Source organism: Danio rerio, chromosome 5 (genome assembly GCF_052040795.2).
Source record: "Danio rerio strain M-AB ecotype USA chromosome 5, GRCz13ab, whole genome shotgun sequence".
Taxonomy (NCBI): Eukaryota; Metazoa; Chordata; class Actinopteri; order Cypriniformes; family Danionidae; genus Danio; species Danio rerio.
In genome coordinates this window covers 43,098,404-43,110,470 of record NC_141025.1, presented here as the reverse complement: position 1 = coordinate 43,110,470, position 12,067 = coordinate 43,098,404, and the positions used below count along the sequence as shown (strand labels likewise).

Sequence of the window (12,067 nt, the reverse complement as noted above, 5' to 3'; positions counted from 1 at the left end):
CAATTGCATTGCGCCTTGCGCCGGGTGTATAATAGGGCCCGAAGTCTTAAGAAGTCAGTCAGTTAACAGTGGCCTCTAGTGGATTTACACAAGAACAGCAGCCGCGAATAGCACTCGCGAGAGAAAATTGAGATCTCAAAAATCGTACACAGCGGCCTCTGGCGGATTGGCGAAAACAAAAACTGCAAAAAAACACAGCTCTGCAGAAATGTATATATACTGTAGGTACGTTATCAGAATGAGCCTGTGTTAAAATAATATAACAATTATAATTTATTAGAGTGTTACAAACATTACTAACAAGAAATTTAATAACAAGCACCCTCAGAAAAAAAAAAAACTGTCACTAGGTCTCTTCATATGTAAGTTTTTGTACTTTTTAGTTATTAACACAAAAACTTTAAATACAAATGTGTACCTTTTGAAAGAAACACTATAGTGGCAGCTTTTTACCTTTGTTTCTGAGTGTGATTTCTAAAAGAGTGTGTGACATTGAAGACTAATGGCTGCTAAAAACTGAGCTTTATTTACACTTCAAAATGCACTGAAATTAAAAACAGTTTAAAACTGTAATAGTATTTTATATTCTTGCTGTTTTCACAACATTTCTGGTCTTTAAATTGCAACACAGCCTAAAAACATTCAAATATTATTGTTTTACTATTTGAAGATCAGTGATAACATTTTTGTAACTGTAACTTTTCTTTTCTTAAATCCCAAAGAACAGAACTTAAACTTGCAGGTTTTCTTCCCCGCGTTTGCATTCTGTCTTTCCTCTGAAGAAAAGGGGTGAAAAGGTGAACACAAGACAAAAAACAAACAAAAGAAAAGAGCTCGAAAATAAGATGAAACACAAGCCAAAGAAAAGCAGTAATTTGAAGACTCAGCAGTGGACTTGGTGGGAGATGCTGCCAGAACTGTGTGGAAAGGCTTCTATCTGTGCGTTGTTTGCTGCGTCACCAGATGAGGGACTCTGTCTTTGCTTTCCAAGCGGGCTCATAGCTTGAGAGTGCCAAGGGTGGAGGAAAATATGGATAACAAAATAATAGATTGTGGCAGGTATGCAGACTAGTGCCAAACACAACGAGGCGAGTGAGTGAGTGAGCTTTGAGAGGAGAATACTGGTGAAAATAAGTGAAGAGGAGAAACACACACAGACAGAACAAACACACACAATCAAGCTGCAACAGGATTCTACAAAGTATGCATGACACAAAGTTAAATGCATTATTTGAAGGATTGAATATTTCACACCTGATCTACGTCTTTCAAAACATCTATGCACCAAAACACTAGGCTATAACTGCATTATGTGGGTCTTTTAGTTTAACTTTGCATCAGTAAAAAGCAGACTGAAAGTATTTACATAACCTTTTAAAAAGATAAATGATTGCTTTAGAGTAGACAAACTGAAATTGTACACGCACTTGGTGATATCTGCCTGTAAGTAAAGTAAAAAATAGTAAAGTATCTAGGAAAGTATTTAGGCTCGTATAAAAGGGTCAAAGATGAAAATACACTTTTGGTTACATTTCTGACTGTATTTATATTGTAGTGCATGTATAATGCCTCATAGACAGGTGTATAATGTGTTATCACTTCAAGATTAATAATAGATTGCAACAGTACTGAAACTTGTCTATGTACCTTTCATAGTCATTAAAAAAACTAGGTAATAACTGGGTACTTTCCCTACACCTTCTCTAGTACTACACCTCATATTCCGCATCCTAACCAAGTAAAGTGCACTGCAAGCACTTGTTAAGTACACACACTAAAAAATAAGGTACAATTAATTCATAATTTTATATCCAAGATTTTCATATCGCCTAGTGATGTTGATATAGTTTTCTTATATCAGAAAAATTAATAAATGAATATGTGTATATATATATATATATATATATATATATATATATATATATATATATATATATATATATATATATATATATATATATTCATTCACTAATTTTCTGCCGCTTTTCCGTGTCGCAGGGGCAGCAGTCTTAGGAGAGAACCCTAGACTTTCCTCTCCCCAGACACTTCCTCCAGGTTCTCCGGGAGGATCCCGAGGCTTTCCAAGGCCAGCCGAGAGACATAGTCCCTCCAGCGTGTCCTGGGTCTTCCCCGAGGCCTCCTCCCAGTGGGACATGCCTGGAACACCTCCCTAGGTAGGCGTCCAGGAGGCATCCGAAACAGATGCCCGAGCCATCTCAGCTGATTTCTCTCATTGTGGAGGAGCAGTGACTCTACTCCAAGCTCCTCCTGGGTGTCAGAGCTCCTCACCCTATCCATAAGAGTGCGCCCTGCCACCCTTCGAAGGGAACTCATTTCGGCCGCTTGTATCCGAGATCTTGTCCTTTCGCTCATGACCCAAAGCTCATGACCATAGGTGAGAGTAGGAACGTAGATTGACCGGTAAATCGAGAGCTTTGCCTTTCGGCTCAGCTATTTTTAATGATCAGCCTGTCAATGATCTACAAAACAAACCATCGTTATACAAAAACACTCGAACCTGCCGAGTTAAGCCTTTAAGTGTCACTTTAAGCTGTATAGAAGTATCTTGAAAAATTTCTAGTCAAATTTTTTCTGTCATCAATGGCAAAGCTAAAATAAATCAGTTATTAGAAATGAGTTATTAAAACTATTATGTTTAAAAATGAGTTGAAAAAAAAAATCTTCTCTCCGTTAAACAGAAATTGGGGAAAAAAAATTAAATAGGGGCGTGAATAATTTTGACTTCAACTGTATATCATGGTCTGCTTAAACATCAACCTGCATATTAATTGTTCATGATTGTTTATTAATGTTTTACTGCATGATAATATTCTGCATCCCTTAATCCTGCCTCATTAACTACAACCTCTATACTTCCACATAGTTATTTATTGTTAATGCATTAAGAATACCATAAAGCACACATGCGGGTTTCATGCAAAGTGTTACCAATGAATCAAATATAAAATAAATAAATACAGATAATTAAATTAAAATAAATTAATTAAAATAAATAACACAGAGCTTTAACTTTTTTGGTTGTTACAAGACTGCACAAAATATTTCAATAAGTACAAGTACCTTGTTTATTTTTTCACATAAATCTGTTATGCTGACTGATGAAGAAACTAGGGCTGCATGATATTGGAAAAATCTGATATTGCGATATCAGCAATACCTGAGCATTCTCTTTCTAAAACTGCATTTGGATCCAACCCCTGCCTCCCGTCTCCCCTTTGCAATAATATTTATTGTAGCAGTTTTTACATATGAAAAAAAAAAAAAATAGCTCCAACCAAATAAACATTCAAACAAAAAAAATCTTTCTCAAGAAGAAAAAAATCGAATAGGAAATATTGTGTAAAATGTCCTTGCCTACCTTAACATCATTTGGGAAATATATGAAAAAGATTTAACATATATACAGTTGAGGTCAACATTATTACCTCTCCTGTGATTTTTAAAAAATATTTTGCAAATGATGTTTAACAGAGCAAGGAATTTTTCACAATATGTCTGATAATATTTTTTCTTTTTGAAAAAAGTCTTTTTTGTGTTATTTTGGCTAAGCAATTTTTATAAAAAAAAACAACAACATTTTCAGGTCGAAATTATTAGCCCTCATAAGCCATTTTTGTTTGGATTGTCTTTAGAACAAACCATCGCTATACAGTGATTTGCCTAGTTACAATAACTTGCCTAATTAACCTGGTTAAGCCTTTAAATGTCATTTAAAGCTGTATAGAATTATCTTGAAAAATATCTAGTAAAATATTATTTACAGTCATCATGGCAAAGATAAAATAAATCAGCTATTAGAAATGAGTAACTATTATGTTAATTATGTTTAGAAATGTGTTGAAAAAAATCTTTTTTCCTTTAAGCTGAAATTCGGAAAAAAAATATATGGGGGATAATAATTTAATTTGAACTGTATGCAAAATAAGAAGTCAAAGACCTTTCTTGTGGATCTTTTTCAGACGCTGGTATAAGCACAGCAGAGCTGCAGATCTGTTTAAACCAAAACAGTCTATTTGTGTACAAGTGCCCTACCCACAATCCTCTGCTTCTTGTGAGAGAGCGGTAAAGCGCACAAGACGTCCACCGCTCTTTTCCCACACGTCAGAAAGCCAAAGTCAAATTGAAGTGTAATGTTATAGCTCAGCATCAGTATTTCCATCCCTGCAGTCTCTTCGGCTTAAATCAAACATAAAATTACGGCTGCAGTGAAAGCATGTGCAGATTCAGCCTGCATTAGTGAGCGAGTGTGTGGTGTAACGTCAGACCGGTGATAACGCTCACATGTACACTTATGAAAGACAATAGTGGATGGAGGTAAACCAAGTCATGTCGCAAGAACAGTGTTTTGTTTTCTGTCTTGTTTATGCTAGTCCTTCCCTGCTTGGCTTTCTTTAGGAATTTCATGGCATGCAGGCGGAGAAAAGGGGAGCGGGAAGGAGACGGAAAACATTCAACAGAACACGTGAGAAACAGAGAAGAGGTGAAAGAGGGGAAATGTTTGTTCTAATCTTGATTTCAGATGTTTTTGGGATCTTTTTCTGGAAGTCCTTAGAGCGGGCTGATGGATATCTCCGCATTGGTTGCCAGCAGTGACCCTGGGGAACCACATGTGTCTGCTTCAATGGTATTATGGGATATTACACCATGTGTAATTAGAGCTAAATACAGGGGTGGAGATGAGGGGGCAATGAAAAGCTTGCTTTAGTGAATTAATCCTGCTGATGTGGTCTTGTTCAAAGAGAAAAACTTAAAATAAATCAGATGAATCAGTTATTTCAGGTAAATGAAAAAAGATGGAATCTCTGAAAATCATAAACTTCAGTTGTTTTTAATCTCTTTGACACACATTTACAACATACATTTCTTGTCTTGTTATTTCTGCTGTAATTATGAAAATTTGCTCTGTAATCTTTTAACATTAAAGTAAATCAAATAGATTTTTAGTAGAAAACTATTACAATTATTTCTTTTGGCCAAACACACACACTCAAAAAAAAAAAGGATTACTGCTGCTTGTTTAAAACTACCTGTTTAAAATGACCCGAGACAACACAATTATTCTAATTTATTTGTCTTATGTTCTGTCAACTTAAATTTGAACCATTAAGTTAACTTAAGCGTTTTGTGTTGGGACAACATAAAAAAATCGAGTTGGTTTAACTACCTGGTTAGGGGATTTGTAGATCCCAGCATGCTTTGCATGGAATTGAATTAAGAAAGGGAAATGTTGACAATAAAAGTAATCTTAGGTGTTTAAAGTTAATAGAAAGTCTTGTTGGAGTTTAATCTTCACTTCTGTTTGAAGATTCAGAAGATTCCACCTTGCAGAAGCACGCATGCTTTGGGTGTTGGCAGCTTAATTAGCAAAAATGCAGTTTGTTGCTTTGCTCAGTGAGCAATACCTGTCCTAAAATTAGTTCGGAGATAAATCGCAATCAACTGTATATGTAACTCATGAAATATGCTTAAAAATGGCTCTTTTAGTTAATTTAAGATAACTTTTATTCAAAAAGGTAATGTTTGCACTCATCAAGTAATTGCTTCGTACTGCTTTTTTCTTTTTCTTTTTACATTCTTCGGGTGATTTAAAAACACAAACGTTTCGGCACAATGCCTTCAGTATTTTCAAATCACCCAAAAAATGTAAAAAAAAAAAAATAAATAATAATAATAATAATAATAATAAAGTAAAAAACAGTATTTACATGATGAGAGTGAATCATTACCTTTTTGAATAATAGCATTGATAGGATTGATGCACCAAAGAAGTTTCTTTGAAAACTGCAAGGAAACTTCACTACGCACGTAATTTAAGATAACTTCAAATAAATCTCAGAGACTTCGAAATGTATGACACATAATAGACATCATGATGGTATCAGATCTTTAAGTTTAAGTTGAATAAAAATACAAACATATTTAAACTTGTGTTAGATCAAATAATGTAGGGCCAACTTAACTGCATTTAATTATATAAATATTTTTTTTAGTTGGTGCTAAATAAAGTTATTGGATTGAAATCCTGCCTCAGTTAAATTGAGTTCATCCAATGAGTTATTTTTTGAGTCCATAATACAAAAATTAAAGAGGGACAACTTCATTTCACCTTTTAAGGCCCAAGGTGTTTGTTTACATGCATTTTGTTTATTTCTCTTTGCTATTTGGGCTTATTGGAACCTAATTAAAATAAAACCTAAGTATCATATTTTGATATGATGTACTTTTAGAGAAAAATGATGTCCATATACTGTTGAAGTCAGAATTATTAACCCCCTCCCTAATTATTAGACCGCTTGTTTATTTTTTCCCCCAATTTCTATTTAACTGAGAGAAGATTTTTTTCAACACATTTTTAATCATAATAGTTGTAATAACTCAACTCTAATAACTATATTCTTTTCTCTTTGACATGAGGACAGTAAATAATATTTTACTTGATATTTTTCGAGACACTTTTATACAGCTTAAAGTGAGGCTTAACTAGATTAATTAGGTTAACTAGGCAGGTTAGGGTAATTAGGCAAGTTATTATATAACAGTAGATTGTTCTGTAGATTATAAAGAAAAACAAATAGCTTAAAGGGGCTAATAATTTTGTCCCTAAAATGGCTTTTAAAAAATTTAAAACTTCATTTTATTCTAGCCGAAACAAAACAAATAAGACTTTTCCTAGAAGAAAAAACATTATCAGACATACTGTGAAAATTTCCTTGCTTTGTTAAACATCATTTGGAAAATATTTTAAAAAATAAGAAAAAAATTTGAAGGGGGATAATAATTCTGACTTCAACTGTATGTGGACTTGTGGTCCGAATTTACATAAAACATTTTCCCATTTTGGACAGTTAAAAATAGTGTTTGGGACATTTCATATGCTGAAAACAGTTGTAGGATGACACTGTATGTCTGTAACAAAATATAAAACATTCAAAGTATTTTAAATAGCCACTTAAGAGCTCAAATGTGCTGTCCACATATATGGCCACTAAGCCCTAGAAGGTTAACTATGGTTTTCTCTAAATTATTGTTTTGTTAGTGTTTACCATGATTTACTCCTGATATTTTTGACCAAAATAATATTACAGTGACAAAGACTTGATTATGGTGGACTACAGTTTAACCTAAACCACAGAGGCTTTGTGTCTTATTTTTATTTTGAGGGCTTTGCACTGACGCAATCCTGTTTATGAAGCAAGTATGCAGGTGCAGGTCACAATATTTTGATATGCGTCTCATTTATTTCTGAGATAAAGAATTTTGGTTTTAGATTATAATGGATTTTCTTCTGTTTGCTTTTTTCTAAAATGATTTGGCCACACATATGTCCAAACATACTGTGTTTTCAGAAGAAAAAGAAACAACTGATGATACATGTTTAAAAGTCTCAAACGATGACATGTTCAGCTTGGTTACATTGAGTAGAACTGTATTTAGCATTTTGAGGGTTCATCTAGTTGTTGTCACTATCAAAGAAGATAATAAACCAAAAGTTTAAATGATAAAGAAAAAGTCACCCTGGTAGACTTAAACAGCTGACTTAGAGTTCATTATTTTTCCTTTCTTAGAATTCAGTGATTTTGGTGAGGTAAAAGCTTAATTTAACCCTATTATTGAAAGAGGAGCTATATGACCATTTTTCCTTAAAGGAAGCAAAATAATCTGCATGTGGGTTAAGTAAAATAATATTATTTTCAATTTGAAGTGAGACTATTTTACCCCATTGGCAGATTTGTTTTTGCTTGTCTTAAGGGGAAAAAACTAACTTAATTTTCAGTTATTATTTTTGAGAGCAAAACAATAGTTTTACTAGAAAATGCTTTTTCATTTAAAATATTTTTTAGATATTTGAGCTATTTTTGCAGTGCAATACTTGAGGTAACATTCATTTTAAAGTTGTTTTGTTTGTTTGAAAATAAGAAGTAAATAGATAAGAGTGTCTCAGGTGAGTTTATGTTGTAGAAAAAAACGTAACTGAACTAAACTGACAAAAAAAGTAACGATTCCCACCATTAACTACTGGATTATTACCTATCTATAATCAAAACATTAACTGATTATTAGCACATATAATGTATGATAATGTTTTTAAATCCAGGCTCATTCTGATTACATACCCCTATACATTTCTGAAGAGGGCAAAATACGTCCCAGGAGCTACATTTTTTTGGCAGTTTTTGTTTTCGTAAATTCACCAGAGGCCACTGTGTATGCTTTTTGAGATCTCAAATTTCTCTTGCAAGTGCCATTTGCACCTGCTGTTCTCACGTAAATCCACTAGTACCACTAGACTGACTGACCAATCAGATTCAATCCAACCACCTTCCCCCTTCGATTAACCCAGCCAATACTATTTTAAAAAGCACCGATTGACTCGCCTATCCCCTTCCCTAAACTCAAACGCAGTATTTTAAAAAGCAATTTAGAAAAAGAAAAGCCCCCTGATTTTGACCACAATTTCAGATTTTACCACATTCTCAGCCTTTTATTTACTTTTAAGCTGTTATTTATTTTAAGCTTTTACTTTTGTCTTTCTTGCTTTATGGAACCCTGTTGTCACAGTCAACTCTGCTCTGTGTCTCAAGTCTGCCGACCGCGGAAAAGCTGTTCATACAGAAGTAAGCAGTCAGCTGGTAATCGAGAAAAGGAACGATGTCATACCGCCCTGTAACATTCATTTTAAAGATGAAATGCAACCATACGAAGCTCTGGCTACATAATTTGCGATCTCCAGAAATGTATATAATGCTACGTTTTCAAAATTAGCATTCCTAATCCAACACAATACCTAAACCCAACTACTACGTATAGTTTTTTGAGCTAATATTCTTAGTTAAGGGTTTGTTCTTGGTTTGTTTATAGCATTTATTGTAAAATAAAATACAGTGTGACCAAAAAACATACTAAAACCCATTCTATGTGCAAACTCGTCATCCCATATAAGTCCCTCTTGTGTCCAAGAACCGATTTGTTTTCAATACAGTAATGAAAATGACCAAAACATTTTAGTTATGCCCAAAAAAGGACACACATGGTTCCTGCATCCTAGAAACTTTTTAATGCACTCTATATACCTTCATAGATTTAAAAGGCTTCTCTCTGGTGTCAACTTCACCACTGTGATTGTAAACAGCAACAAGAGGTTTAAGCTAAACAACTACACACTATTATTCTGGATAAGCTGGTCTTGGACAGAAAAGCAGATTGTAGAAGTCTCCTACCAGACTGATGGCGTAGTTTTGGATGTGTTTGAGGATCAGGGAAGAGATTAGTGCAGTACTCCACTGAACAGCTGGATCATCTGGAAGCTCTCTGTTATGGACAAGAGGTAAACACAAAAGCTTTATATGCAGACTCCCCACAATTTTTCATTTTTTCAGAACAAGAAGGCAGTTGTATGAAACTTGATTTTTATAATTATGTGCACAAATAACACTCACAACACTTTAGTTTGCTGCATAATTGCTGAGCTGTTCGAGGTGGTTTAAAGTGAGCTGCTATGTGGTTGCTAGGTCACTGTGATATTTGAAACATGTTACATTGAGGCCCATTTAAAATAAAATAGCAAGGAATAAATAAACGTGAGATAAAGAACAAAATCTTCCCATTTGCAGTTATGACTTGCAGTTTTAAGATTTAATGTTGAACAGCTTAACAGATGTATTAATACTGTGGGCTCTATTTTAACAATCTAGGCGCAAAGTCTAAGGCGCATGCAAAAGCATTAAGGACATGTCTGAATGTGGTTTGCGCCCTGTCGCATGGTCAAACAGGGTTGTGCTTATTCTCTTAACGAGTTATGAGTGTGTTTTGAGCATAATGTGCATTAAACCAATCAGAGTCTCATCTTTTCCCTTTAACGGTTAGTTTTGTCGCAGTATGGCACATTTCCTATTTACATGGTGGACTTTGTAAGTGGAAAAACTAAACGATTGACTAGCAAGAAAACAGTTAAACAGACCATCTTCAGTGCGATTATAGAGAATGAGCCTCCTCCATTCGGCCTTTCTCTTTACTTTTATTCCTTAACTTTCATGGAGTGAGGAACACTGTTGTAAGCACTCAACTGAAGACATCCATTAGTCTACACATTAATTTGGTTTGGTAAGCACAAAGATTTTTTTAAAACTATTTCTAAATTCAGTTCTAATTTCCAGCAAATTAATAAATGAACAATAATAACAAAGTGTGGTCAAAAAACTTTGTTCTTATGCCCCATATGATGATGCAGACCTCCAAAACACACAGGTGAAAAAAACTAGATTTTATTAAAACAAATTTAAATGTGCTTATAATGAATCATACTACTACTAATAATAACATTATACAAATGGAGATTGTCGTGAATAAACTGAAAAAAGCCGCCCGAGGCATGAAGGCAGTGGTTTTTATATTTCTGTAAAAAAAATCATTTTTGTAACATTTTAATCTTTAATTTTTTTCATTTGTAAAGATATTTGTGTATTGATGTTCATCATGTATATCAAACAAGTTTAAACCTGTATAGACACATCACTAACACGCTCTCCACTGGACTTAAGAGCAGCTTTTAGTTGGTCAATGGCACAGTCTGTTTTAGTTCCTCGAAACAGCAACACACCAACAATGTGCCTTAACACACCTCCTTTTTAGACCGGCACACCCATGAATCCACAAAGTGGCACAAATGTATTTGCTATTTAAACAACATGATGCATAACGTGAAAAGTGAGTTACGTTGGTCTGAAAAATAGCAACAAATCATGTCAAACACTTCTTGTGCCTTATTGTGCCGGGTGTATGACAGGGCCCTTTTATGATGATCTTGAAAATGTTTCATGTTGGTATCAATTAGCAATAGCAATACAACATTTCTAAAGCTTAAAACAAAATTAGGATAAATTTTTTTTAATTATTAATAAAAACTACAATAGTTATTCAATGTTTGTTAAATAAGTCTTTTTAGAATGGGACAATGTCAAAACTCACAAATAGCCTGTTTTCTTTTACTTGGGAATAAGCTTCAAAGGTCCTTCTACCAAAGTGTGATTTCACCAAAAGTATCACCTGGCAAAAAAATGTACCTCAGAAGATTTTTAACTAAAAATGCTTACAAACTAAGGTCTGCTATCTTGTTTAACAGTAAGTTTCCTTATATACAGCGAATAACCATAAATGGACTTTCCCAGAATTCCCTGAATGACACATTTTAGTTTATTTTGTTGACATTACAATTTTTCCTATTAATTATGTACATTAGAGTTTTATGTTAAATTGAAATAATGTCTATTGCATGATTTTAGTGCCGTGTGTTACCATGACAGTAGTGGTTCTATATATTAGTATGTTTCTCTTGCTGTGGGACAAGCTGTTTGTGATGAACATTGGCTCATCATTTCTCAGCCTCTTATTCTTTTGGCTTTGTTTTTGTATGTGTAAAAAGGCACAATTTGTAGATGTACTTTAAAACACTGCTCTTATAATACTGTATAAATTGATAAAATACAGTAGATTATCTCAAATTTAGACATCTCTTTTACAGTTACTGTATTTTTAACATTAAAATTCAGGCAACCACGTCAGCCAATTTAACCTTTAAAACTGTTTTTTATGATACAGAAATGATGCAGAACAAATGACAAAGCGTTTTGGGTTTATTCAAAATCTCCATCAACAACTTTAGCAACAGTGATTCTTGAATTAGCAAGTGCAGCTAGAGTGACACACACACACACACACACACACACACACACACACACACAAACACACACACACACACAACACACACACAACACACACACACACACACACACACACACACACACACACACACACACACACACACACACACACACACAGAAATGGTGGCTAATGTTTATACTGCACATATATTGTGTTGTCCATGTTCTCTGTGTCAGTTGGATGTGAACTTAGCCAAAGTCTCTGTGTGCCAACACACACACAGCTGCAGCACACAAAGTGCTGAGGTCCTGAAAGGGCAGGTTTTGGCCCGAGGGCTACAGTGCTGAGCGAGAGTCTCTCGATCTGATTTACTGCCACAGTCTCACTA

At 34.2% G+C, this 12,067-nt stretch overlaps 2 protein-coding genes across 6 annotated transcripts in view; one reads left to right on the top strand and one right to left on the bottom strand.

Moving 5' to 3' along the window:
- Positions 1–12,067, top strand: part of epg5 (ectopic P-granules autophagy protein 5 homolog (C. elegans)) — a 1,176,376-nt gene that overhangs the window by 318,070 nt on the left and 846,239 nt on the right. The gene's annotated exons all lie outside the window — the stretch shown is intronic.
- The window catches only part of pigl (phosphatidylinositol glycan anchor biosynthesis, class L), a 51,358-nt gene that overhangs the window by 15,601 nt on the left and 23,690 nt on the right, over positions 1–12,067 (bottom strand). For both annotated transcript variants that reach the window (XR_015490348.1, NM_001256655.1), the window contains 1 exon segment: positions 9,240–9,330. Coding sequence is in view for 1 of the 2 variants with exons in the window: in NM_001256655.1 (NP_001243584.1) it covers positions 9,240–9,330 (91 nt within the window). In the remaining variant the exon portion in view is untranslated.